Below are 27,940 nucleotides of genomic sequence, written 5' to 3' on the forward strand. Positions count from 1 at the left end.
ATCATGGGGAAAAAGCAATGGCGGAGCTGTATGAATAGAGCTGCATGAATAGAGCATTCATCGAGGGGTTTCTCTGCCACACGGCATTCTAGGAAGTCAAATCCATCATTGTTTTATTCCCACAGTCTTTATAAATTGTGCGCTATAGCGCTACCAATTTTCCCATGCTGTTTAAAAATTGCCTGCTATTGCTATTTATTGCTGTTAATTGCTATTTATTTTCTTTATCTCTCTTCCACTATGACTTTCCCATGGCAAAATTTATATCTTCATTTTAATCCTTCTCTCCTGCACTCATGCAAAAACTTGGGTCATTTCAGGGGTTGAAGCCGTCAATCTCTGGTGTGAGATGATGTCATCTGATGCCGGCCTCCAGCTGATTTTACTTTCCCACTTGGCACTTTAAAGACCAATTGGCGGTTATAGCCTGGGATCACTTCCAAGTGCGAAAGGAGTTGTTTCAATGGAATTCCGACCACGTTCTATTACCCTGATCCAACTCGCTGTGCACTTTTGAACTACCCTTCCAGGTCTGATCATTTCAAGATCTTTGTCCCAATCAACATAGGACTTGGATTTATTTTGTGTCCCATCACATATTTTATAAATGTTGCAAAGCATTCCATGCCTGTGATGTTATTGTGAACAGTAATATTCCACCTGTTCTGTTTGACTGGTTGATCTGCCTTTGGTTGTGTGTTGATTGACCGATGAATGTTGGCCATAGCTGTTGCAATTTCAATTATTGAACCAATGTGGTCAAGCTGAATGTAGAAAAGGCAGAATTGTTTCTGAAGGTCTTCCACTGAAGGTGTCAGTCTGGGCCTAGTTCAAACACTGTTCTACCAAGTTGCATTCAATGGCAGGCCTTCATAGCCAGATCATGTAAACACAAACCAATCCCAGAGCTCTTTGTTAGTGAGAAGGGTTGAAAGGGCAGTGCTTGTGATGGCTCCTCAAAAAGCTGCTAGCCTGCCTCAGTGACCTTGCGACTACTGATGAGTGTACAGCCGACTGATTTCTGGAAAGGCTCCTTTCAACAGGACTTAAGCACCCTTGTTCCCCTAAGTTTGTTCCGTCCAGCACCTGCTCCTTGGGTCACTTGTTTTTGTTTCTCCTTGGTCTGAAGTATCTATTTTTAGGATCTGATTATGCTCTCAATCCAAAAATATAGAACTTAGAACAGTATAGCACAGGAACAGACCCTTCTGCCCACCATGTCTCTGCTGGCCAAGATGCCAATCCAAACTAGTCCAATCTACCTTCTGTTTCATAACTGTTAATTAATCTGGCTCAGATGCCCTCTGAAATGTGACTATTAGATTGTTGTGCATTATGTACAACAATGTTTAAAACAAAATTACAAACATCTAGTATTTATGATCGATTACCCTCAATTTGCTAAGCTTTCCCAATGTGCATCTTTCCCAACGTAAGTGACTAAGTGAGAGTTTGGTGATAAATTATAAGATTCACATCATTGCACTGTGATTATTGTTTAAACGAAATTATATAACCCTTGTATGGTAGATGACAGATAAGCCGGGACTCAAACTTCATCTCTGAACTTCACCTCAACATCAGTCCTGTCAGTTTTTATCCCATCATGCACCATAACTAACCTCATCATTACTGTTCATCCTGAAATATTCCAAAATTATAAAATTAAAATTGAACAGTGAACGAGCATTTTCCAGCTAACGAGCACGACATCTGGTTTGCTTTCTTCTTAAGCAGATGCTGTCATTAAAATAGCTCTGTAATCCAGACTCTCCCACCAAGGGATTCCTTCTTGAAATCTAACCCTTCATTCTCCAAAATACTCAATGTCGAAAGGTCCAATATGCTTGATGCACCATCAATTACACAAAGACTGAAAGTTGCCGAAACTGAAGGCATTTTTTTGTAAGAGATGGACAGCATCCTATGTTGGTCACTCACATTGACCTGGACTCAAACTGGGGGCAGGATTGTGGCACGACAGTCTTCATGGGGAAGGAGTCACGGGAATGAATGGGTGTAGGCCCCTAATCTAGAAGAATCGATTGTCGGGCAAGGTGCAGCTCTTCCAATGGGAGTAATTGCCCCTGCACCCCTCACTCACTGGGGTGATATGACCACCAGCCTACTGCAGAGGGCGATCTCTGTACCTGCAGGAGGACCTCCTAAGGGGGTGACTCCACCTGGCTGGCTGTCAATCAGCCGACCTGAATATAGACCTGAGCCGGCCCCTCCTGAGCCAGTCACACGGGGAGCCAACAAGGCATGAACTGGTGCTCAGACTTTTACTGGAATAAAGCCTGTTGTACAATCTTTTCTGAGTTTGTGTTTGCTCGCTGCTACCTCAGCGCACCACACTCATTGTATCTTGTACAAGTAATCTCAGATCTTTATGATGCAAGCAACATCGGCGATGGTGTGGATGTTAAACTTGTCTGCTATTTTTGATGGAAGGGTAGTATTTATTATAATATGTAAATTGTTTTGGATTGAAGCCACCGAACACTACAGTGCTTTTTATACTGTGGAAGGTCGTTTTATCAACATTCAGAGTCTTGGCAAAGGCGCCGATGTTGACACTGATTCGACTGCTTCACAGGACTAAAAATCTGTTCATTTTAGCAGTGCATAAGTATTCTCATCCCAATTTAATAGTCATGTTATCTCAGAGGTAACTGCTGGTCGCACTGGGAATAAAAGGAGCCTTTTGAAATTATGCTATCTGAACTCCATTATTATTAGTAGGCACATATATTATGAGGCAATGTCGTACCATTACAAGTACACATAAATTACAGGGAATCAACAATATTACAGACAATTAACCCTCTATATGTTACAGCAAAATAACACAACCTTGTATATTACATAAATTGCACAACAGTACACCACAGATCGGAATTTACTTAAAGCTATGCATCTTTCGGTATTTGAATTGTATCACAGTGGAAACTCTGCTTGAGTGCACTAAACAGATTTGTGCTGATGGCTGAGGATAGCAGAGGTAACAAGGAAATTCATCTCATCCCCTGGTGTCCCAGTGTCAATGTTGCCAGGCCTCATCTTATAGAAGAATGGTCTGTGGAAACCCATATATAAGGGTTTCAGTTATCCTCATACACCTACACACACACATCTACATACACATAGATAAACACACACATCCACCCCTACACACACCCCTACGCGCACACACACACACACCTACACAGACACACATACACCCCTACATGTACACACCCCTGTGCGCACACATGTGCATACACACACACACACACACACACACACATATATATATCTATATATGGATATGGCAGAACCACAGCACACAGCACTTACAGATTTTGTAGACCAATTTCTCCATAATAAGGATTATTATTGTGTTGCAATGAGTGAGAGTGGAAAGTCAGATAACATAAAGTACATGAACAGTGTGCAGGACCTGTTCTCATCAGCTGTAGTTTGACACTATAAAGTTGGAGGCTTGAATGATCTATTTGGAAGATTTACTGCAAGTTGGTCCAGGCCAGAAGAGGCCCAATGGAATGATGTTTTAATGGACTCCTTATGGTCCAGAATGATCACCTTCAGGTGCTATAAGATTTCCTGAGAACCCTCCCAGATCCAGATACCCCCTTTCTTTGCATGACAGGGATTATGTCCAAAGTATACTTCTAATGAGTTTGAAGCCACTTTCAGGTAGAACAAACACTCATTTGTAAAGGTGGAGTTTCTTTGACCTTACAGCTAAAGACATACCTTCCTGAGTGCGCCTTGACCGTCTCCAAAGCGCTGATTCCAACCCTTCTCGGGGAAGGATAACACTTTGCTGCCTGACCTGAATGTTCAGCCACTGCAAGCGGCTGTTTAGGGGTGGACTGATGGTGCCGTCAGCCCATGACCCATCTCCCAACTCATCCCTCTCCCTCCAAGGCAGGGACGGCGAGGCAGCAGTGGGGACCGTCGGGGCAGAGGGAGTTGTCAGCGGGGGGCCGGCGGGGCTACGGGAGCCATCAGGGGGCGGCCAGCAGAGCCACTCTCTGCTGCTCAAAACAAAGCAGAGCAATGGCCATCTTCCCTACCCATAATCCCCCAGGCAGCTGGAACTGTTCTAGGAACCACAGAGCGGTTCCAGCTGCCTGGGAAATTATGGGTAGGGAAGACAGCCATTGCTCTGCCGCGTGTTTATGACAGGTGGCGCTAAGGTACCAGTCGCCCTACCTCCATCTGCTCCAGAGGACGTTACAAGGCACCTCTGGATATGAATGGGACACTGGACCAGCCTTTTAGGGCTGCTCTCTGAAAGGTAAGTTCTTAGTTTTCCATCCGCTCCTGTAGCCAGCCTCAAGGCACAGGCCTGACATGAAATGTCCAATAGCTGCACCATTTCCCATCCCCTCCTACTCCTTGGGCAGTCCTCACATTCCCTTTGATTTCTCTTCCCACCTGCTCATCCCACCTGATGTTCCCAGAATTACTGAAGCCAGTCTTGTGCTAATTTGCTTCAATCCGCACTACATCAAAAAACAGCTGCGAACAATGAATACAGCAAAGTCTGTGGTGTCAGCGAACATCCCAGCTATAATACTGAAGGCCTGAGCTTCCTGAATTAGCCACACATTGCCCAAGGTGTTCCAGCTCAGTTACAATATTGTCATCTACCCAACAATTTAGCAAATAGCCTGAGTATAATAAGCTTCAAAAAAAGCAGGAGTAATCCAGTCTGACTATTTTCCAACCAGCAAATCTATTCTCAGTCATCCACAATGTAAGTGTAGGCATCATTGATTTCAGGGTCACCAATAACCTGGTCAAAAATGCCTGGTTTGTGTTCATCAAGAACCACTCAGTTCCAGATCTCATTACAGTTATTTTAAAAAAAAATCTAAACGTGGGCCAAAGAAGTGGATTCTAGGGATGAGATGAGAGTGGTGGTCCTTCACATGATGGCAATGCTTGACCATGTGGCAATAAAGTCCTCTGGTAAAAAAAATGGAACGGACATCAAGGTCTAAAGAAATAAAACACAGACACCGTGACTGAAGTAAAATCACAATACCAGAATCAGGATTTATCGTCATGAACAAGTCATGAAATTCGGTGCAAACGTTCATATTATAACCAACTTAAGACATTACTATTAAAAAATTAAAATAATCGTGCATGAAAAGTAAGGCAGTGTCTTTGGATCATTGATGATCCAGGAATCTGATGGCAGTGGGAAAGAAGCTGTCCTTGTGCTGTTGAGTGCTCGTCTTTAGGCTCCTGTACCTCCTTCCCCATTGTAGCTCAGTGAAGAGGGCATGGCCTGGGTGGTGGGGGTCTTTGAGAATAGAGGCTGCTTTTTTAAGGCACCGCCTCATGTAGGTGTCCTCAATGGAGTGAAGTCTGGGGCTTGTGATGTGGCAGGCTGAGTTAACAACCCTCTGGAGTTTATTCTTGTCCTGAGAGTTGGTGCCTTCATACCAGGCAGTGATCCAACCAGCCAGAAGGCTCTCCACGGTACACCGGTAGAGGTTTACGGAAGTCTTCGGAGACATACCAAATCTCCTCAGACACCTCACAAAGTATAGCTGCTGGTGAGCCTTATTTGTGATTGCATCAACATGAAGGCTTCAGGACAGATCATCTGTGATGTTGACATCCAGGAATTTGAAATTTTTGACCCTCTCCACTATTGAACCCTCGATGAGGACTGGGTCATGTTCCCCTGACTTCCTCCTGAAGCCCACAACCATCTCCTTGGTTTTGCTGATGTTGTTGTTTCACCATTCAACGAGCTGCTCTATCTCCCTCCTGTGCACTTCCTCATTGCCATTTTTGATTCTGCCGACAACTGTGGGGTCATCAGTTAACTTGAAGATAGCATTGGAATTGTGCCTGGACTCACCATCATGGGTGTATAATGAGTAGAGCAGTGGGCTAAGCATACATCCTTGGAGGTGTGCCTGTGTTAATAATCAGTGAGGTGGAGCCGTTGTTTCCAATTTGTACTGACTGTGGTCTTCCGATGAGAAAGTCAAGGATCCAGTTGTAGAGGGGGGATACAGAAGCCTAGAGTTTGTAGCTTCTTGACCAGCACTGAGGGAATAATGTTGTTGAAGGCCGGGCTGTAGTTGATGAAGAGCAGCCTTATGTATGAATTGCTGTTTTCAAAGTGATCCAGAGCTGAGTGGATTTTGCATGTGCTTTGTGACAATAGGCGAATTGCAGCAGGTCCAGATCTTTGCTTAGTAATGTGTAAATTCTGGCCATGACCAGCCTCTCAAAGCTTTTTCATCACAGTAGAAGTTACTGCTACTGGGCCCATAGTCTTTGAGGCAATGTTAAAGTCTGGATTTCTGTAAAGACACAGCAGAACCAAAAAGATGCAAGACACAGTTTTATTCTCGTAACACCGGTGGGAATGAGTGATTTTCAGTGTTGGGTACTCAGAGTCATCTCATTAATACCAGACAATTTCATTCGAAGATTCAAGGCAAAGGGTACAGTTTATGTCATTCTTTTGCATAATTATCAAGCACAGATTTCCACTGACTCTTTCTTACAGGTAAAGATTAGTAATATACATTTGTTAATTTCAAAAGCAGGAAAAGGGGTTTACATCAGTTGGAGGTAACAAATACATGTGGAAATTAATGTGTTGATGGCTGTATGGAAATGTTCATATTAAATATACATTGATATCTGTTGTAGCCTCTGGAAGTAATGAGCTTATGGCCCACACAATGGTGACTGCAACTGCCCACACAGGGAGGGGGGCCTGTACCAGCTTATCTGTCAGCATCTGTTTCTGGCAGCCTCCTTTTGACAGTAGAGGCTGTGTCTATCACATAATAGTAACCGCACAGCTGAGTTTCGGGTGGGAAGCATTCATGAATGGATTTACTTAATTGACAGCTCGTTATGCGGATATGAGTCAGTTTAGCTGTTGCCGGGGGTTCGATTAGTAGCACAGTGAGATGGGCATCCTTCTTGGCCATGAATTCTAATTAGCTGCCTTAATTGTTTCTGGGAAAGGAGGGGGGACAAGATGTTAAAAGCTTGGTCTGGAAGAGTCTCTGAGTATGTGAATGTAGCTTTGCTTTTGTCTGCTTTTTTGGGACTTGGAATTACAGGCTGGAATTTGTCATTTTTCCAAGCCTGTAATATTTTCCTATATTTGTACTGTCTGGACCCCCTAAAACCTCAAACTTCAACAGAGGCAGATCATGCTACTCTTCTTGGGTACCGGGATGATTGATGCCCTTTAGAAGTAGGTGGGAACCTCTGACTGCGGGAAGGAGAGGTTGAAAATGTCCGGGAACACTCGGCTAGTTGGTTGGCGCAGATTTTCAGTACCCGGCGAGGTATGCAGTCAGGGCCTGGTGCCTTGCAAAGGTTCACCCTCTTGAGTGATGTCTTGACGTCGCCCTCAGAGACGGATATCACAGGGTCCTCAGCCTTTTCAGGGATTCTAGTAGGTCAAAAGTGTACTTCATATAGCAAAGATAAAGATGCATAGCTAACAGTTTGGGCTTGAGCCCTTCATTAAGATATAAACAAAATGTGGGCAGGTGCCCGAAAATAAATGGTGGGAGGTGGGTGGGGGGGGGGGGGGGGGGAAGCAAGGGGCAGGGAGAGGAGCACAGTTCGACAGCCAGTAGGTAATAGGTGGATAAGGGAGGCAGTGCACATCAGCAAATGGGGGAGGGGGATGGCTCTGTTCATAGAGAGGGAAGGGGGTGGGAAGCTGGAGGAAAGAAAACAGAGGGATGGAGAAGAGAGAGGAAGGACAGGGAGTGGGCTAATAGGAACTGAAGAAGTCAACATTAATCCCATCTGACTGGAGATGGAAAAATAGATGTTGCTTCCCCCAATTTATGGGTGGTCTTACTTGACAGTACGAGGCCATAGATAGACTTGTCAGCGCAATAGTGGGGTGCAGAATTGAAATTGGCCTCATGTACTGTCAAACCAAGTCCACCCATAAATTGGAGGAGCAACACTGAATTTTCCATCTGGGCACTCTCCAACCTAATGGCATTCACATTGACTTCTCCGGTTACTGCTAGCCCATTTCCTGTTCTCTTTCCCCATCCCTCTGTCTTCTTTCCTCCAGCTCTCCACCTCCTTCCCTCTCCATTCACAGAGCCATCTCCCCTCCTCCTGCTTGCTGGTGTGCCCTCCCTCCCTTATACCTCCTGCCTGTTGCCTATTACCATCGGCCCTTTTAGTAAGAATGAGGAATCAACAACCTGCATCTGAACATAAATAAAACAAAAGAGATTGTGGTCGACTTCAGGAGGGCCTGGGGTGACCACGCTTCACTGACCATTGATGGCTCAACCATTGAGATTGTCAAGAAGAGTATTAAGTTTCTTGGAGTCCACTTGGCGGAGAATCTCACCTGGACCCTTAACGCCAGCTCTGTCACCAAGAAAGCCCAGCAGCCCCTCTACTTCCTGCGAAGGCTGATATCGAGAGCATCCTGTGCAACTGCATCACCGCCTGGTTTGAAAGCTGTTCCTCCTCAGACCGCAAGACCCTGCAGAGGATTGTGAAGTCAGTGGGAAAGATCAATGGGGGCTCTCTTTCTACCATGAAGGGTATTGACAACACTCGATGCAGGTGAAAGACAATAAACATTGTGAAGGACTCTACACACCCCTCATGTAAACTGTTCTCCCTTCTGCCATCTGGTAGGAGATATCGTAGCACTCAGGTCATTACGTCCAGATTGGGCAACAGTTTTTTCCCCCAAGCCATCAGACTCCTGAACTCCCAGAACATATGTGGATAGGGTACCGAGGGCTTTAACTGTATTCATCTTAATATTTGAATATTTCAATGTGTTTTAATTCTATTCTAACAACATTTATATAAATATGCTCCATGGTCCTGGAGAAACGTCGTCTTTACTGTGCGAGCATGTTATGAATGATAAATAAAGGTGACAACTTGACTGTGGGACTGTGCTCCTCCCCCCACCATTTTGTTTGGATGCCTGCCCACATTTTTCATACCTTGATGAAGCCCAAAATATTGGTTATGTATCTTTATCTTTGCTACATAAAATGCACTGTTTGACCTGCTGGTTTCTCCAGCGTCATGTTTTAACAATAACTGGAGAGTTTTACTTTGCAGAAAGGGCAATGGTGGCAGTGTTGGAGGCCGGCCGTCCCAGCTCTGGGATATCACTGCAGGTATTTCTCAGGGCAATATCCTGGGCCCAAGCATATTCTTTTGTTTCATCAACAACATTTCTTCTATCGTAAGATCATGAGTGTGGGTGTTAGCTGACGTTTGCACAATTTTCAATTTCTTTCTCAACAATTCAGCAAATTAAACAGTTTATCCACACCTCCATGGAGCAAGACTTAGATATGGGCTGATAAATGAAGTGAAACATGAAAGTCTGCAGACACTGTGATTGTCGTAAAAACACCCAGAAATGCTGGGGGAACTCAGCCGGTCTCGCAGCGTCCATAGGAGGTTAAAGTATATTACCGATGTTTCAGGCCTGAGCCCTTCTTCAGGGAATAAGCAAAGAACAGGAAGGCATCAGAATAAAGACTGAAGACTGGCTGGGGGAGGAGTCCAGACCAACAAAAGATGTTAATTAAATATGATAAGAGGAGAGGTGAGAATTGATCTTGGGTCTGTTAAAAGAGAGAGAGGGAAAAAAGGAAAAGGAAGAGAGAGAGAGAGAGAGAGAAAGCTGAGCGAAAGACAACAGGTGGAAGAAAAAGTGGGGAGGAGAGTGGCATTTAATGGAAGCCGGAGAAATCATTGTCAATGCTATCCAGTTGGAGAGGGCCCAGACGGAAGATGAGGTGTTGTTCCTTCAATTTCCTCCCGTCTGACAGTGCATGAGACCATGGACAGCCATGTCACTAAGGGAATGGAACGGGGAATTGAAATGGGTGGCCACTGGGAGATCCACGCTTTTGCGGTGGACAGGACTGAGATGCTCAACAAAGCGATCTCCAAGTCTGCACACAGACTCTCCGATGTAGAGGAGACCACAATTGGAGCACTGGATGCAGCAGACAACCCCTGCAGATAAATGGCTGATAAATGGGATGCCTCTTTCATAACTACAGAAGTGCCAGGCAATGACTTAACAACTTGACCTTGAGATTGAAAGGCATTACTATGGCTGTGTTCCCCACCGTCCAATCCCAGGGATCAACAATGACCAAAAATTCAATGGACCAACACCTTTCACGACTCGCTGTCCCCTCCCCACCCCACAATCCCACTCCCAAATTACATCTCCTGCTCCCACCCTGTCATCTCCTACCACTTCGGTGTCTGGAATTAAAGAATGGCATGAAGAATTTAATTGAGAGCAATCTGTACGATGGGCAATTTAAAATGACTCCCTCAATATGCTACCTGTCGGTTGCTTTGTTGTTTATGACATGATATCCAATTAGTTAACCCTGACTGGGAAAATATTAACCACTTCACGATCTTGGAAAGTACTTCCATTCAGAGATATTTTGAAGCAGTGATTCTTGGGTGTAAGCCTTTAGCTGCACGTCCAGGGTTGGCATCAGAACAAGTCTAATCGGGGGAGGGGATTAGGGTAATCACGATGGGGGGGGGAGGTGCTTAATCTGACATTCAAAAACTCACTCAGAGTGGGTGTGGGGGAGGTGCTGGTTCCTACCTGTCATGAACCTCCTCCTCGAGCCACTGTTCCACTCCCCTCTCCCTCCGATGTAACTGCTTATATCAACGCTAGTCCTGCGGGTAGGAAGGGGCACAATAACTTATTTGGGGAGGCAATGCCCACGAATGCCCCCACCCCTCCACCGGGCACCTGCCGCATGCATGTACTGCTTGAATATCCACAATGCCACCCAGCAGAAAGAAATTTCCTCGTGTTACCTAGTGTAATTAGTTGGGTGCAGGGCAAGCAACACAACATTGCACTGCAGCGGAGTTTAGAAAAGTGGACGATAATAGGAAGCCATCATGCTTGAATCAGATGAGAAAGCCATTGATCTCACAGGGCAAGAATCTTTCTTTTCAAAAGGTTTGCTTCCTGAAAAAAAAAAGTTGTAATAGACAACTTAAGGCTGAACACAAAGATAATTTCAGAGTTTCTGTATCAGGTAGGAAGTTGGAGAAACATCAAATGAACTTTTATTAAATTTAGCACGTGTAATCACATAATGATACTGACACAAGGTCTCAGTCTGACTGCACATGCTGCTCAACAAATGAGTTGAGCCCAGGATTTGTCTTGGTCACCAATTTTATAACCAAAGTCAAGCTCAGAGGCTTTCTTTGAGACTGAAGTATTTATTCTCCATAAACGTAACAGCCTTTGCAGCATTTATAAGACATTTCTGCTGCTTTGAAGACAATAAATGCCTCTGCTAAGTGCACTCACTGTGCTATTGCCTGAAGAGCATAATCAATGTAATGCACATCATCTGTGTATGTGAGGTGCTTTTATAGCCTGCCTGTATCTATCCTGACTAAACATGCCCAGGCCTATGACATTTCCATAACACCTGGGCTCATGCTTGGACTGACCAAAACAGCTTGGCTTGTGGACAGTATAATAGGCTTAAAATAGGAAAGGAAATCACTAGAAAAAGGTTATATCTACAAAAGAAATTTTTAAGGTGATTTACATGAACAGCGCCCTAAAATCCATAAAATAAACACCCAAAACTGTCCAGTAAGCAAATTCTTCATTGCCCAGTGATCTTTAAACTCCATTGTTGGAGAATAATAAGACGTGTTGTTTGATTTAGGGAGCTGATCACAGCTGCTGTCCATATGTGCATCTGACTGAGGAATAAAAGAGACTAAGTAGATGCCTGTTACTTGTTTAATCCATCTGCAGACAAACAGCAGAAATGTAAGAGACATGGATAGAACAATGCTTGGGAGTTTAGGAGAATGAAAGGTGATGTAATTGAAATTGTAGATTCTAATGAAGCTTGGCAAGTGAGACTGAGAATGGGGAATCGAATCGTTAGAGGTCAGCTCATTAAGACTGAGAAGAGGAGGAACTTCTCTCAAAGGCTTTTCCATCTCAGAAATTCTCTCTCCTAGAGCGCTGAGAATACAAAACCTCACTTTAATAACCTGGAATGGGAAATTAGATGTAGGATTTCCAAGTTTGATGTTTAATAACCTGGAGTGGGAAATTAGATGTAGGATTTCCAAGTTTGATAAGTTTAGTAACCTGGAGTGGGAAATTAGATGTAGGATTTCCAAGTTTGATAAGTTTAGTAACCTGGAGAGGGAAATTAGATGTAGGATTTCCAAGTTTGATAAGTTTAATAACCTGGAGTGGGAAATTAGATGTAGGATTTCCAAGTTTGATGATGATACATTAACAAATGGAAGGGCCTGGTACAATGAGGTCATTGTGATTCTGCAACAGGACAAACATTTGGCAAATTAAACTTTAATGTGGAGAAGCATGAGGCTGTGCACTTTGATGAGGAATCAAAAAGGGTTAGTATCTAAATGGAGAGAGACTGCAAATGAGTAAAGTTCAGAGGGATCTGGGTGCAGAGTCCTGACCTTAAGCATCTACTATCCCTTTGCTCCACAGATGTTGCTGGCCTCTGATTTCCTCCAGTAGTTTTTTTTTGCTTAAGATTTTAAGGGACATGGTCGCAATAGCTTGATGACAGACTCAAGCCTGAAATGTTGATGATGTATCTTTATCTTTGCTGTATTATTATACTTCTTGATCTGCTGAGTTTCTCCAGCGTTGCGTTTTAACGAGATGCTTTCACCAGTGAGAGTGTCACACGCAAGGGGACATAGCTTCAAAATAAGGGCCCAATCATTTAAAACTGAGGAGCATCAGAACGTTTGGAACTCTATGCCCCTAAAAGTGATGGGGGACAAATCATTGGATACATAAAATGTGGGTATAGATAAATATTTGAAAGATCAAGGAACTAAAGGTATTGGGGAAATGACATACAAGAAAAGAACATTCCTGGGGTGTCAATTAATTGGGTATAAAGTATAAGAGGCAGCAGGATTGGCGTAGCGGTTGGCGCAACGCCTTTACAGTGCCAGTGATTGGGACTGGACTAGTGTTCTCCCCGTATCTGCAGGGGCTCCGGTTTCCTTCCACCGTTCAAAACATACCAGGGGCTAATGGGGTGTAAGTTGGGAGGCACGGACTTGTGGCTGAAAATGGCCTGTTACTGTGCTGTATGTCTAAATTTTTAATATTAAATTTTAGAATAAAAAATTGAATCTATAAATTTAAATTTATAAAGTTGAAGTCAGTATGGATTAACCATGATTATATTGATCATGGGCAAGTTTGAACTACGAACGCCTGCTCCTATTTCCTTTTGCTTTAATTAGGTTTATTCATGGCAGAGAGAGACAGATTATTAAACAGTCAGAGTTAAGAGGTTAAGTCAAGTTTATTGTCACCTGATTGCACAAGTACAACCCGATGAAACATGTTCTCCCGTCCTCGAAACAAAACATCCAGGCACACAACCAGGCGTAACACACGTGCGGACAAATAATACATATGCAGAACAAGTATTCGCATATATAAGTAAATAAATACTGCTTCATAAATATGAGCGTCTCGGATGGTTAGTGTGCGCAGTTCCTTTGGTTGTTCAGCATCCTCACTGCCTGTGAGGGAAAAGCAGTGTATTAGCTCAGAAATAAAAAATGGGAATCAAGCTAATGATAATAATGGCCAATGTGATGAATCTTAGGAGTCCATGTGGCTGACTCCTGCTTCCATTCCTTATCTTCTTACAAGGCCTGAATTCATTCAGTACATCCTGTAGATACAAGGACGTGAAAAATTCCCCATGTTCAGCCACTTCCAGGAATATTTGTAATGATCAATCCTGGAGAAGCTATCATCAACCTCAACTTCTCCAGTTTTCGTTCCCCTCCCCGCCCCCTTCTTCTTCTCTTTATCTCCTTTCCCTCAGATCTTTTTTTCTCTCTTCCCTTTTCCCTCTGTCTCCTTTCACAGAGCCAAAATCAATTCTCACCTCTCCTCTTATCATATCTAATTAACACCTTTTGTTGATCTGGACTCCTCCCCCAGCTATTCTTTAGTCTTTATTCAGACGCTTTCCAGTTCTTTGCTTATTCCTTGAAGAAGGGCTCAGGCCTGAAATGTTGGTAATGTATCTTTACCTCCTATGGACGCTGCGAGACCTGCTGAGTTCCTCCAGTATTTCTGTGTGTTTTTACAACAATACAGTGTCTGCAGACTCTCGTCTTTCACTCTTAGATTCATAAAGTTCCCAGTTGAAGCTATGCAATGGTTTCACATATTGTATAAATTAGAGGTCAAGAGCGTGCCCCCATGATGGCTGCAAGTCCTGCATTTAATTAAGATAAAAATAACAAATTATTGTAAATGTTGAACAGCAGAAACAATATTTTATAAACTGACCAACATTTACACATGAACTGGAATTGTTTTTATGTCTTTTCGATGAAAAGATACCTTTAATCTCTATTCATAATTTAAATGCTGTTTTATAGCTTGTGTTACCATAGCAACAAGTAATGAAACTAAACTTGTCTTAAGTGATAAAACACTACAGTGGTCCTTAAATAGAGAGCTCTTGAAAACATGGTGTTATTCCACCTATAAATCATACAACTTTCAGATTATTACATCAGCTGAGCCATCCTCTAATACATATTGTCTCCCTTTTGGAATACATTTTAAAATCTTTTATTTGAAAAATCCTCGGTAATATGGCCGTAGAAATATTATGAGAGGAAGCCAATGTAATGCCACCATTAACATTCCCGTGGTGATCTCAATATTTGTCTTATAAATTACCCAAAAGTGATGAATTCTTCACAATCATGTATGAGTAAATTCGCAGCCACTTTTGATCTTCAGCTGGCATTCACTTTACGTTGGTGCCTTAGATCTTGGACTTTAAGCTTAGAAGCATTTCTGAAATGTTAATAGGGTAATTGGATCTTTCACAAGTCCCGGGGTTGGTGGACTGATTACCCACCTTGGGCAGTGTTGATGGGATTGTGGGGAGAATCACGTGGGATTAGAGACAATGGCTGATGATGGACGTGGACTTGATAAGCCATAAAGTTTGGTTCTGGGCCATATGACCCTACGATGTGAAAATTTGTTCTTCGAGGAGGATTGGAAATATCCTCTCTGCCCAACATTCTAGGTTGGCTCAAAGCTGTGTCCATCGAGTATTGTTGGAAATGCCATAATTTGAGTGAGATGTTCAAACCAAATGCCCATCTATCCGTATCTTTGACCATTACAAATCCTTACAATATTACTCAAAGTAGAGCAGTGGTGAGAAATTCCCCTATGAAGGTCATGGTTGGAATAACCTTGAATTCACTCTATTCTCTTTTCAATTTTTTTAACCTTGTTCTTAAGCTATTACCTAGAGGACACACAAAATCATTGAGGACCTCTTCTATCCTGCACACAGTATCTTTCAGCTGCTCCCATTGGGGAAGAGATGCCCGAGTATCAGAGCCAGCACCGCCCACGGGCATTGAGAACGCTGAACGACCAAAGGAACTGTTCACACCAACCATCCAAGACTCTCCTATTTATGAAGCAAAATTTATTTATTTATTTGTATATGTGAATACTTGTCCTGCATAAGTATTGTTTCCCTGTATGCGTGTTACGTCTGTGTGTTTTCCACCAAGGATCGGAGAACGCTGTTTCATCAGGTTGTATTTGTGCAAGCAGGTGACAATAAACTTGACTGACTTGAGTTGGAGTCAGAGGTCAGGTTTGAAGCCAAGGTTGTTGGAGATGTGAGGCATCAACTTGATTAATCATGCCTTTGTAACTAAAGTCTGACAGGAAGTTCGGGTAATGCTCCAGCGCAATCTCAGTATTGAGATTGAATCTTTGCCTGAGGTCTTGGACTGAGAGCTGAATCCCCTCCTTCCAATTTGTGGGCACAAATGGAGTCACACCGATGCATGCTACCATCTAGATTCGATCATGCCTGAATACTCAAAAGTGCTGGAGATACTCAGCAGATCCCGCAGTATCCAGAAGAGGCAAAGGTACATTACCAATATTATGGCCAGAGGCAATGAAACAGTTATATATCTTTGTCTCCTCTGGATGGTCATCTTCTCCAGCACTTTGTGTACAAACTACAATCATTGCATCTGCAGACTTTCACTAGATCATGTCTGATCTTTCTTGGATAGAACATTGAACATTTCAGCACAGTACAGGTCCTTCAGCTCTCGATGTTCTGGCAACCCATATATTCCTTTTTTAAAAAAGTACTAAACCCTCCTTACCCTGTAACCCTCTATTTTACATTCACCCATGTCCCTGTCTAAGAGTCCCTTAAATGCCACTAATGTTTCAGCCTCCACCACCATCCCTGGCAACGCATTCCAGGCCCCCACAGCTCTCTGTAAAAACCTAACCCCTGATGTCTCCCTTAAACTTCCTTCCCTTCATTTTGTACTTATGTCCTCTGGTGTTCGCTGTTCCTGCCCTGGGAAACAAGTGCTGACTAAGCCTCTATTAAGTTTAATCTCGTCTTCCCTCACCCCAAAGAGAAAATCCCAGCTCTGCTAACCTTGCCTCATGAGACTTGTTTTCCAATCCAGTCATCATCCTGGTAAATCTCCTCTGCACCTTCTCCATAGCTTCCATATCCCTCCTATAATGAGATGACCAGAACTAAACACAATACACTAATTGTGGTCTTACCAGAGATTTGTCGAGTTGCAACATGACGTCTCTACTCCTGAACTCAACTCCCTATTAATGAAGTCCAGCATCCCATAGGCCTTCTTAATTCTCTCACCCACATGTGTGGAGACTTTAAGGGATGTATGGATTTGAACCCCAAGGTTATTCTTAGGTAGCCAACCATTAACCCTGTACTCAGAGTTCTGGTTTGTCCTTCCAAAATGCATCACCTCAGACTTACCCGATTGAACTCAAACTGCCACTTTTCTGCCCAACTCTGCGTCCTGTCTATTTTCTCTTGTAACCTTCGACAACTTTCAGCTCCATCCAAAACTCCTTCAATCTTCATGTTATCCGCAAACTTACTGATTCATCCTTCCACCTCTTCATCCAGGTCATTTACAAAAATCACAAAGAGCAGGGGTCCCAGAACAGATCCTTGCAGCACCTCACTAGTCACCAACCTCCAGGCAGAATACTTTCCTTCCACTACTACTCTCTGCTTTCTTCCTGCAAGCCTAACATCCTTACCTGACAAAATGTCAAACAGCTTCTAGCTTTGAGGTTTTAAGAAGAGGGCACTTCACATCCACCATCACCCTGATTTCAATCCTAAACACCTGGCTCTTCCTTTTAAGGCTTCCTTCCAATCTCCAGACTTATAATCTCCAAAGTCACCCTCCATGGTATGGTAGACATTGAGGTCTTTCAAGCTCTTAAATGGAATTGCTACTTCACTGAGTTCATCACAAATTGATCTTTATAAAAGAAAATCGCTCTCTCCAACCACAGTGATCAGTATTGCGTCTTTATTTATCTAGGCACAATTCCACCACTGATTAAATCAGTGGTCCAGACTGAGGATGGCATGGCCACCAATGAAGAGTTGAAGATGTTGGTGACAATTTCCTGTATTCTGCTGGCTGCCCTGCTCCTCTTTGCTCTACTCCTTGTTGTCCGAAGGCGCAGGAGGGAGCAACGTCTGAAGAGGCTGAGAGGTAAGAAGCCTTTATGACAGTGCTTCATGCAACTCATACAACTTGCAATTAACGATGAGCCCTGCACTCCTTGCGCATGTTTACAGATCGCTGTATGATCCTGACCTTCCCCCACTCCTGAGCCTTCATGGCCTTCCTTCAATCCCAGGCTCCTGCATGACCCTGATAGCTTCCCGCCATTGGTGGTCATTGTTTCAGTTACCAAACCCCAAACCCTAGAATTCTCTCCCACCATCTTTCGGCATCCCATCTTCCCCCTTCTCACATTTCCTTAGGTGGCTCCTTCCCAGATTTCTAACCTTAATTCCTCCATCTGCCTCAATCATTCCTTCACCCATCTGATAGGCTCTGAAACCACCCCCCCCACCCCTCCTTCTGCCCTTTCTCTCTTGTGTTCCTTAAAGACCAGCTCTGTGACCAAGCCTTTGGAAGTCCATTCCTACTCTTTATGTGGCGCGGAGTTAAATTTTAATTCCTGCTGATTTATGGTGGCTTTCTAAATCCAAATTGTTGTTGACCTTGATGAAATGACCGGCAAAATGTGCTTTTGTTTTCATGAGGAATTATTTATCTACCATATACCAAAATAATAAATGTCATATTTTCTTGCAGATGCCAAAAGTCTTGCTGAGATGTTAATGAGGTAACGTGCGGTGATTTTCAAACGTTCTGGGTGTCCTCTTGCTGAAGTTTATGCAAATAGTTCAGTAGAATGAATCAATTCTGTCTAGCCGAGAATGGAAATTGCTACTGGGAACCCGGAACGGGCACTGGACCCCCAGTAGGCATAAATAAATCGCAGGCAGCTCAACCCAAATGAAAGTGAGATCAGGCTGGTATTAGGAGCTAATGTTTGGCCACAATGCGCAGTCACGCAACCCTACCACCAGAGATTTGAGTGCAGAAATCACGTTTGATGTTCCAGTGCAGTACTGAGGGAGTACGGCTCCATCTTGTCTTTTGAGGAATTATTCTGCTCTTAGATGTATAGCAAAGATTCTGTGGTGTCGTTCTGAAGAGCAAAGGAGTGAGCCTTAGTGACTTGGCTACTATTAATCAAACATGACAAATAATAGGGCAGATTACTTGGTCAGGATTGCATTGCACATAGTGGAAGCATTTGGGGCACAAATTTAATTGTCGTATATCAGAGATGTTTCAGGACTCTCATCTCATGAAAAAAAATCCATTTTATAGTTTGCAAAATTCAGGAGATGACCAAGCAAATCTATGTCAGCTGGATGCTGGAACAACTTGTAGTGCACAATTCTGTCGTGCACAAAACCGAAATCTGTATTGCGCACTGTGACCGACCCACTTAACAAAGGGAAAGGTCCTTCCTGGATAAGAGTTGCATGACAGGACAGTTGGACATGGATGCAGGTCCCAGATCTCAAGGCTGGCTGAACTGAAAGGGGTAGAAGCCCTGATGAAGCAGCTGTCAACCAGAATGGCACTGGGATCTTAAAGACTGAAGTGCACCAGTGTTGTAAGAGGGAGTCAAAATTAGAGTGGATTGTGTCAAATCAAATATATTAATAGATGCAGGTACTGGGATTTTCTTTTCACAATGCTTTAAAATTGAGATTATATCACTCATTTTTTAGAAAGGGTTCACAATACAGTAGCCGTTTGAACTCTGCAATTTTATTTTTTGTCACTTTTAATTACTTTTTTACACTTCTCTAAAATTTCAAAAACAGCCAAAATTAACGGCTCACTGGCCTTGTTAACTTGACAGCATATGATGAGCAAATATTTTCACGAAACAGAGATTGTTAAACTAAACCAAGCAAGTTTGATTCTTGGTGGTAAACAAGAATGTCTGCAGAGGCTGGAGTCTAATGTAGTGCCCAGAAGTGCTGGAGAAACTCAGTAGGTCACGCAGCATACGTAGGAAGTAAAAGGATGTTGACGTTTCGGGCCTGAACCCTTCTTCAGGAGTGATTTTGGGAACCAGCTTGAAAACTGTTGCTTTGAATATTTTTTAACATTATTATGCACATTTATTTTGAATAAATTTAATGTGCATTTATGGTGAATTCAAAAGGTCCCTTGTGAAAAATCCTTCTCCATTCCCAGGTGGAGCAAACATCTTAATATTCATTGTTTATCTAAATGGATTGTGCCACACTTTCAAGTTTTATTTTGTTTTCTTCATCAATTATATTTTACATTCTTACGCAATTGGAGCGGAGTGGTTCTCCAGGGTTTCTGTGACTGAAGTGGAAGGGTCCGTTGATTGCCCATCAATTGTCAATAAGCTTAGGCAGTAGTGATCCAGCTCCTGTTTAATGGCCTTCTAACTCAAACCACCCTTCAGCCTCCCTTGAAGGGACCATAAAGTACTAATGGTCCCAGATAAAGGGGGAGTATTTTCGTTTCCAGCCGTCCACACATTCTTGATTTGTTCCTGAATCAACAAGCATCCATCAAACACAAGTTCCCGCTTTATTGTCGGAGGGGTACAACTAATGAAGAAATCAACCATACAGTAATAATACAATAAAATCCAAGTTATCTGCAATTCAGAGAACCGGCAAAAAAAACCAGAAAATCAATAGGTTGAAAATTACAAAAGTTTAAATTTGGCACTCCAGCGGTTAGTTCACCAATCAAAAAAACATGCAACCGGAAAATTCACTTAGCCGGCATCTACCAATCCCCGTAGGTGCCCGATACCAGGGGTTTTACGGCAATTTTATGCCTCAAACTAATAGGTGGACAGCAAGACACTTGTGAAGAGCCATTTCAATGATGAAGGTCTTTCTTTCTGTCTCTTTCAAGTAAAAACACAAGGACATCAGATACGCTGAATGAGCAACAGCAAACTCTGAGAATGCACATCGATATCCCTCGAGCTCAGCTTCTGATAGAAGAGCGGGATACCATGGAAACAATCGGTATGCTGTTCACGCTGACCCCTCCAGTCGTTTCTTTGAGAGTTGTGTTGTTACTTCAACCATTCATTCCCTGTATTTTATACCTGCATTGTACCTAATTCATTGGAGATGACATCGTGCTTCTCCCCCCACCCCATATTTTTGAAGGCTGAGGATGAACAGGACAGTGCCCTGAATTCCAAAAATTCTGATGTTCAGGTTGAAATTCAAGGCATTTTGAAGGGTTAGACTTGAAGGGCAGAGGTAAGCTTATACACCTGGGTATTCTTCCAGCATGCAAAACTCCTAATGTGGCTGAAACAAAGTTTTGCACAACAGTAACGTGACGTGACGATTTTTATCCTCAATTACCCAACCAATGAAGGAAAAAGCCTTCTTTACCACCCTGTCCAGTTGTGATGCCACTTTCAGGGAGCACTCCAAGATCTCTCTGTGCTTAAATGCTCCTCGAGTTCCTACCACCTGCTTTCCGCTCACATTTGGCCTCCCAAAACGCCTCTCACTTGTCAGGAGTACCATTTTTTTTCTGCCCATATTTCCAACAGATCCATATCCTTGCTGAATCCTTTGACAACCTTCCTTTCTGTTCACACCCCAACCCAAACCTTAGTGTCATCTGCAAACTACATTTTCAACACCTCACAAACAGACAGCAGAGTTCCCAGCACTGATCCTTGAGGAGTAAATCATGGAAGTCTGCAATGCCATGATTGAAGTGAAAACACACCGCTGGAGAAGCTCAGCCACTCATACAGTGCACTTTATATAGCAGAGGTGAAGATGGTAACCACTGTATTGGGCTGAAGTCCTTCTTCAAGGTATGAGCAGCTTGTCGGTAGGTGCCCGAATAAAACGGTGGGGAGAAGCACAGGCCCTCAGGCAGGAGATGGATGGAGCAGGGAGGGCAACAACAGAAAACAGGGGAAAGGGGGATAACTCTGTGAATGGAGTGGGAAGGGGGCAGGGAGAAGGAGGGAAAGAGACAGAGAGATAGGGTAGGGATGGAGAATGGGGAGTGGTCTAGCAGAAGCCAGAGAAGTCGTTGAGAGTTCTATCCAGTGAGAGATGGGAAATTATGTTTAGCTCCTCTAATTTGCAGGTGGCCTTGGCGTGACAGTACATGAGACCATGAACAACATGTCAGCATGGGAGTTTGGCACTGACCCTCTACTTTCTGCTAGATCACTCCACATTCTCCCTCCCTTCCCTCTCTCTGTCTCTTTTCCTCCTTCTCCCCACTCACTGTTCTTTTTCCCTTCCCTATCCAACTGTCTCCTTTCCTCCAGCTCCCTACCCTTTCCCTCTCCATTCACAGAGCCAATCACCCCCCCCCCCATTTACTGTTGTGCCCCCCCCTCCTCCTCATCCACCTACACCAGTGGTTCTCAACCTTTTCTTTCCACTCATGTACCACTTTAAGCAGTCCCTCGGCCATCGGTGCTCTACGATTAGTAAGGGATGTGTGAGTGGGAAGGGAAGGTTGAGAACCACTGCCCTAGACCCAATTGTTGCTGAAGCATTTTGCTGGAGAAAAATGGTCATTGGCCCATTCCTTTGGTGCTAAGAAACCGTGCACATAACGAGTCAATGAGGGGCGATTAAAACTTTGGTTTTTCAACCTTTTTCTTTCTACCCACATCCCTCCTTAAGCAATCCCTTACTAATCACAGAGCCCCTATAGCATAGGGATTACTTAAAGTGGGATGTGAGAGGAAAGAACAAGGTTGAGAACCACAGACCTATAGCATCCTGCCTGTGGACTTGTGTTCCTCCTCTGCCCATCCGCACCCCCACCATTTTATTTATTTGTCTATGTACATTTTGCTCACACCTTGATGAAGGCCCTCAAGCCCAAAACTTTGGTTATGTATCTTTATCATTATTATACAGATGGTCCCCAACATATGTTCGAGTTCATTCTGACCAACTGGTCGGATCGAGAAATGGATGTAAGTTGGACAAACATTACTCCAGGCCAACATGTTCTTAGACTGGAGCCGTGGCACTTCATCCATGGCCCAGCCCGCCTGGCTCTGGAAAGACCCGTTGTCCACCACCACCACCGGCACCTGGCCTGCACTCACCGGGTCCGCCAACCACCCTCGTGTCCTAAAAATAGACCATATTCAATGGCAGTGGAGTCTCGGCACCCTCTCGGCCCAGGGCTGCCACCATGTTGGTCCATCAAAATAAAAAGATCCCCAGGATCTGACGTAATTTTTATATATACATACATTTTTTCTTTTTAAAAAAAATTTATACAGTATTTGTTTTGTTCATATGGATGGTCGTTAAGTCACAAAATCCATAAGTAGTGGGCCACCTATTATAAAGTACCCAGTTTGACCTGCTGACTTTCTCCAGCATTGTGTTTTTACTGATCCTTGATTTGGTCACTGACCTTTCAGTCAGGGGAAACATCTCTCCACCACACCTTTTATTTTCTATACCCCTTGCATAAGTACCAGTGATTGTGATGTATCACAGTTGTGTACTTTGTTATGTACTAGACAGTAGCAATAGAAATTAGCCCAGACTGTGTTATATTTAAAATAATACTTTTAATTATTAGTACACAATAATATAGCGTTTTATCTAACTTAACTATGCGCAAATATACTGATATGTGTGTGGAATACCCCAAGCCACTACCAACTCAAGGCCCAATTCTTGAAAGGCAGTTCAAAGTCAGTTTCGGAAATTCAGTGTTGACACATAGGCTTGAGAGGGATGCAGCGCAGGTTTTAGAGGGATGTGACAGGCAGGCTTTAGATGAAATGAGCAGTTCATGAAGTGGGTGAGAGAGACCAAGGTAACAGATTATTTATAAACTCACCAAACTCTTGTTGAGGTGCTTCCAGCGAGGTGTTATTTCTTAGAAGATTGACAACCAAAACTCCCCTCTTTTTTGGCGTAGGGCAACACAAAGCGACTGGTCCTCACAAAGCTTCCAAAACCCTTTTTGTGAGTCAGCCGAATTCAAGTAATGCCCGCAATGGTCACGATCCAAACGCAGTATTTCTTCTGCTTCCAGAATCCTTTCCTTGGGTGAGCCGATCAAAGTGACCTTCACTTTTTGGTCACAGAGTGGTATTCTCATTCCCCTATAACCTGGAGAAATCAGGCAGTTTGTCTACAACCACACTCAAAGTGATGGTCAGCACAGTATCTCCAAGTACTGACCGCACTCATTCCCCCATAATATGGGGAAATCCCACAGATTGTCTATTACCACCCAAGACTACTTCAGCACAGCATCCCTTCAAAAGATGATTCTTCAAGTGCTGCTTCCCTAAAATGGCCCCTGAGCAAACCAGTGTCTTCAAAACATTGGTCACATGGTCTTTGCACTGGGAAAGTATCCAATTTAGAATCATACCGTCTTCAACCTGCTGTCAATTCACAGTCACTCCAAAACCTGCAGGATTTCGTTAAATCTGTGACAGCCCCACACAAACGAAAATGGACTGAAAAATGGGAGCACATAATAACATTTTCTTCTCAAGTTTGTCTATTGTAAAATTCCTGTCAACATTCATAAAGGAAACCAAGCGGACAATAACAGTGTTTCCATGGGAAACACTGTAATTTTAGTTCTGCATCTCCTCCCCACATTAGAGTGAAACTTCACTGAGAAGCAAGTACTTCTCCACGTGCTAAAGCATTGTGCCTTGTATTGTTTACTGATAAATAATAATTGAAAATATATTTATATAAAAACAAGGGCAGAATGTATGACTTTGACATGGCCACTGAACTGCAAATATACACTGTGTTCCAATTTTCTTCCTTTACTTAAAGTTAAATTGAATTCAGGATGGTTACAGGCCCATGAGTCCATGCCGCTCAAATTTCCAATGAACCTACAACTCCCGTGCGCTTAGCCCCTACCTCACCTGAAGATGATAACTGATTTTGATTGCAGGACCACAAGAAGTTAAGTAGTCAATGCACAGAAGTCTGTCCCAACACTGACCAATGTGGGACCACTGAAACTATTTGTTAAGACAGGCAAAAATTAAGGAGGCACTTGAGAGACTTCCACTTCTTCCCAGAGCAACGATCCAACCGGATACCCACGCACCAACCCTCTCCTGCGCCTGGCGCAACCTGTTCTCGCCCTGGCTCAGGTCCGAAATGCCGACCACCTATTGTTTTCCATGGATGCCACATGACCTGCTGAGTTTCTCCAGCTCTTTTGTGCACTGCACTCGTCCTCAGTAGCTTTTTCTCCAGCACTGCACTCGTCCTCAGTAGCTTTTTCTCCAGCACTACACTCGTCCTCAGTAGCTTCTCTTTGGACACCTGCAAATCACTGGCGTAGCCACGGACACGCGCGCATGGGGCCCAGCTGTGACTACCCATTTGCTGGTTGTGTGGAACAGTCTTTGTTCCAAACCTGCCCCAACATTACCCCACCCCCCCCCCCCCCCCCCCGCAACCCTTCCTCTGCTTCATCGATGACTGCACTCATGTAGAATTCATCAATGTTATAAACTTGGCTGCGATTCTCCGCCTCACTCACAAATTGGATAATTTTTTACTTCTCCTCTTTCTAGATCTCCCTGCCTCCATCTCAGGAGACAATCCATCCATTGACATTTACTAGAAACCCACCGACTCCCATAGCTACCTCGAACACACCTCCTCCAACACTGCCTCTAGTAAATATTGCCATCCCCAGTTTTTAAAAAAATAGACCTTACAGAAGTTAAAGACTCATTGGTAGGCAAGAAGAGATGGAAATCCTGTGACAGCAGAAACCCTAGGCACATTATACTGTTATGGGAGCCATTCTGCTGCTCGCACTAGCTCAGACCTTCATTGGAACGATGTTCACCATTCCCCTATGCATGCCTGAGTCAGAGATTTATGCATTCATAGAACAACCCAGAGATATATTGACACATGCGCTCACACCGCCTCCCTCAACACCATTCGGGTCTCCGAATAGTCCTTCCGAGTGAAGCAATGCCTCACTTGTGAATCGGCAGGGGTCATCTCCTGCATCCAGTGCCCCTGTTGTGGTCCCCTCTACTTTGGAGAGACGACGCAGTCTGGGAGACCGCTTCCTTGAGCACCTCGTCTCTGTTCGCCGCAATAGGGTGGATCTCCCAGTGGCTACCCAGTTCAATTCCCCATCCCATTCCCTTGCTGACATGTCTATCCATGGTCTTGTGCACTATCAGAATGGGAGCACCCATAAATTGGAGGGACAACACCTCATCTTCCAACTGGGCACCTTCCAACCAGATCGGTTTCCATTGAAACACCACCCCACCCCCCTTCTTCACCCCGTCACCTTTCCTCTAACTCTATCTTGCTCTCTTCCCTTTTCTCTGTTTCCTTTCTCAGTGCCAAAATCAATTCTCACCATTCTTCTCATCATATCCAATTCACACCTTTTGTCTGTTCTGTCTGGACTCCTCCCCGCTGCCCTTAATCTCCAGTCTTTAGATGCCTGCCTAATTTTTGCTAATACTTTGAAGAAGGGCTCAGGCCCAAAACATAATATATCTTTAACCCCTATGGACACAGACTCACAGACTGGCTGAGTTCCTCCAGTATGACTGTGTGTTTTCAATGCAATGGCATATTCTCAGCTGAGGATTGATTGCAGCATTGATGGAGTATCGTGCTGGTGGAGGTGTAATTTTTCAGATGAGGTGTTAACTCAAAAATCCATCTGCTATGACGATCCCAATGCTATTTATACAAAGAGCATGTGAAAGCACAAGATGCCCAAGGCAATCATCTCCCTCTAATCAACATTGCATTAGAAGAGTTACCTGGTCATTTATTTCATTGCTCTTTGTGAGACTTTAAGTTGTGCCAGTTGGCTGCTACTTCCCCGATATTACCACAGTAGCTGCACTTGAAGGAATGCTTTGTTGGCCTCAAAGACATCCTGAGAACGTGAAACATGTTCTCCACATGCCAATTCATCCACTTGCCCGATGGATGGAAACAAAGTCAAAATTTTAGACTGGTTTTCATGGAAAGCCCTGATGAAAAAATAATGATTCCTTCAGATATTGGCCGCAATTTATGTTTAATGCCAAATATAGTGCCTTGGTAATTTGTCACTCAAGCTGAGTGGTGGGGCAGTGGCACTGCAAACAGAGCTGCTACCTCACAGATCCAGTCGCTCAGGTTCAATCCTGATCCCCCGGCCACTGCCCGTAGTATCATTGTGTGTTCTATCCACGATCCCCAGGTTGCTCTGCGTTCTTCCCTCATTCCAAAGGTGTGCAGGCCAGTAATGGACAGCTGTAAATTTCTCCCAAGGGGAGGGTGGGGGAATTGATGGGAATGTGGGGAGTCTAACATGGGAATGGGTCAGAAGTAGTGTGCATCGGAGCCAGAGAGCTGTAAGGCCTAGTTCTTCTGTGACTTTATAAGTCTGTGGTTGATGCATCCAATGGTCTACTCTCACTGTGCTACAGATGATCGCTCCACTGTACTCTTGACGGATTCTGACTTTGGTGAGGCTGTGAAGCAGAAATCACTAACGGCAACACACACTGTGCATTACCATTCGGTCTCACAGGCCACTGGACCTCTGGTGGATGTTTCAGATGCTCGGCCAGGAACCAGTGAGTATGTTTGGTGATGCTTATCACATATATATTACAAATGAGTGTTGGCTTCAACTTGACTCCATGGTATAAACAGGATTTCTTACTTCCTGAAAAATCTGGGAACTCACGGGAAATGTAAGAACCCTCACTAAGCCAATTGAGTCTGAAATTCCATTGGCGGATTCTCCTGCCACAAGTGACAAAACTTCCAAGATAATAATCATGAATGTATTGGGTCTTTTTCTTCTCTAAAATGTGAAGGGCGTTTCAGATGTTAATGGTAAGTCGAATACACGTTGGATGGAGTGTGATCTGCCTCAGCAATGTGCTTCATCGCAGACGAGGGACCCTCCGAACAACTGCATTCACGATGATCTTTCTGAGTGACTTTGACTACAACTGCTGAATCGCCTCTCTGGTGACCCAGGTTCAATCCTGACCTGTGGTGCTGACTGCACAGTCAGCATATTTCCTGTGACTGCCTGGGTTTCTTCAGCGCTCCGGTTTTAACCCACCTTCCAAAGGTCGGAGGGGTGGTAGTAAAATGATCTCTAGTGTAAGTGAGTGGTGAATGGGAGTTAGAAGGAATAAAATGACATTAGTCTAATGTGAGTGAAGAGAAGTTGGCAGCGTCCATGGGTGGGAATGGCCTGTCAGCATTTACTGTCTAAAGTAGGAAGGAGAAATATCAAGTATATGAAGAGGGGAAAGGGCTGAGGAGCAGCGGAGAGGAGATGGGGTACTGGACAGAGAAAGTGGGAGAAATGG

The 27,940-nt window shown here is 43.8% G+C and overlaps 1 protein-coding gene across 1 annotated transcript in view; it reads left to right on the plus strand.

The window, feature by feature from the left end:
* Positions 1-27,940, plus strand: part of LOC138739957 (cell adhesion molecule DSCAM) — a 454,986-nt gene that overhangs the window by 398,433 nt on the left and 28,613 nt on the right. The window contains exons 27-30 of the mRNA XM_069892422.1: positions 17,512-17,688; positions 18,301-18,331; positions 20,476-20,591; positions 27,038-27,187. Of these exons, the coding sequence (XP_069748523.1) occupies positions 17,512-17,688; positions 18,301-18,331; positions 20,476-20,591; positions 27,038-27,187 (474 nt within the window). The remainder of the gene's footprint in view (positions 1-17,511; positions 17,689-18,300; positions 18,332-20,475; positions 20,592-27,037; positions 27,188-27,940) is intronic.

The sequence above is a fragment of the Narcine bancroftii genome, chromosome 7 (assembly GCF_036971445.1).
Source record: "Narcine bancroftii isolate sNarBan1 chromosome 7, sNarBan1.hap1, whole genome shotgun sequence".
Classification (NCBI taxonomy): Eukaryota; Metazoa; Chordata; class Chondrichthyes; order Torpediniformes; family Narcinidae; genus Narcine; species Narcine bancroftii.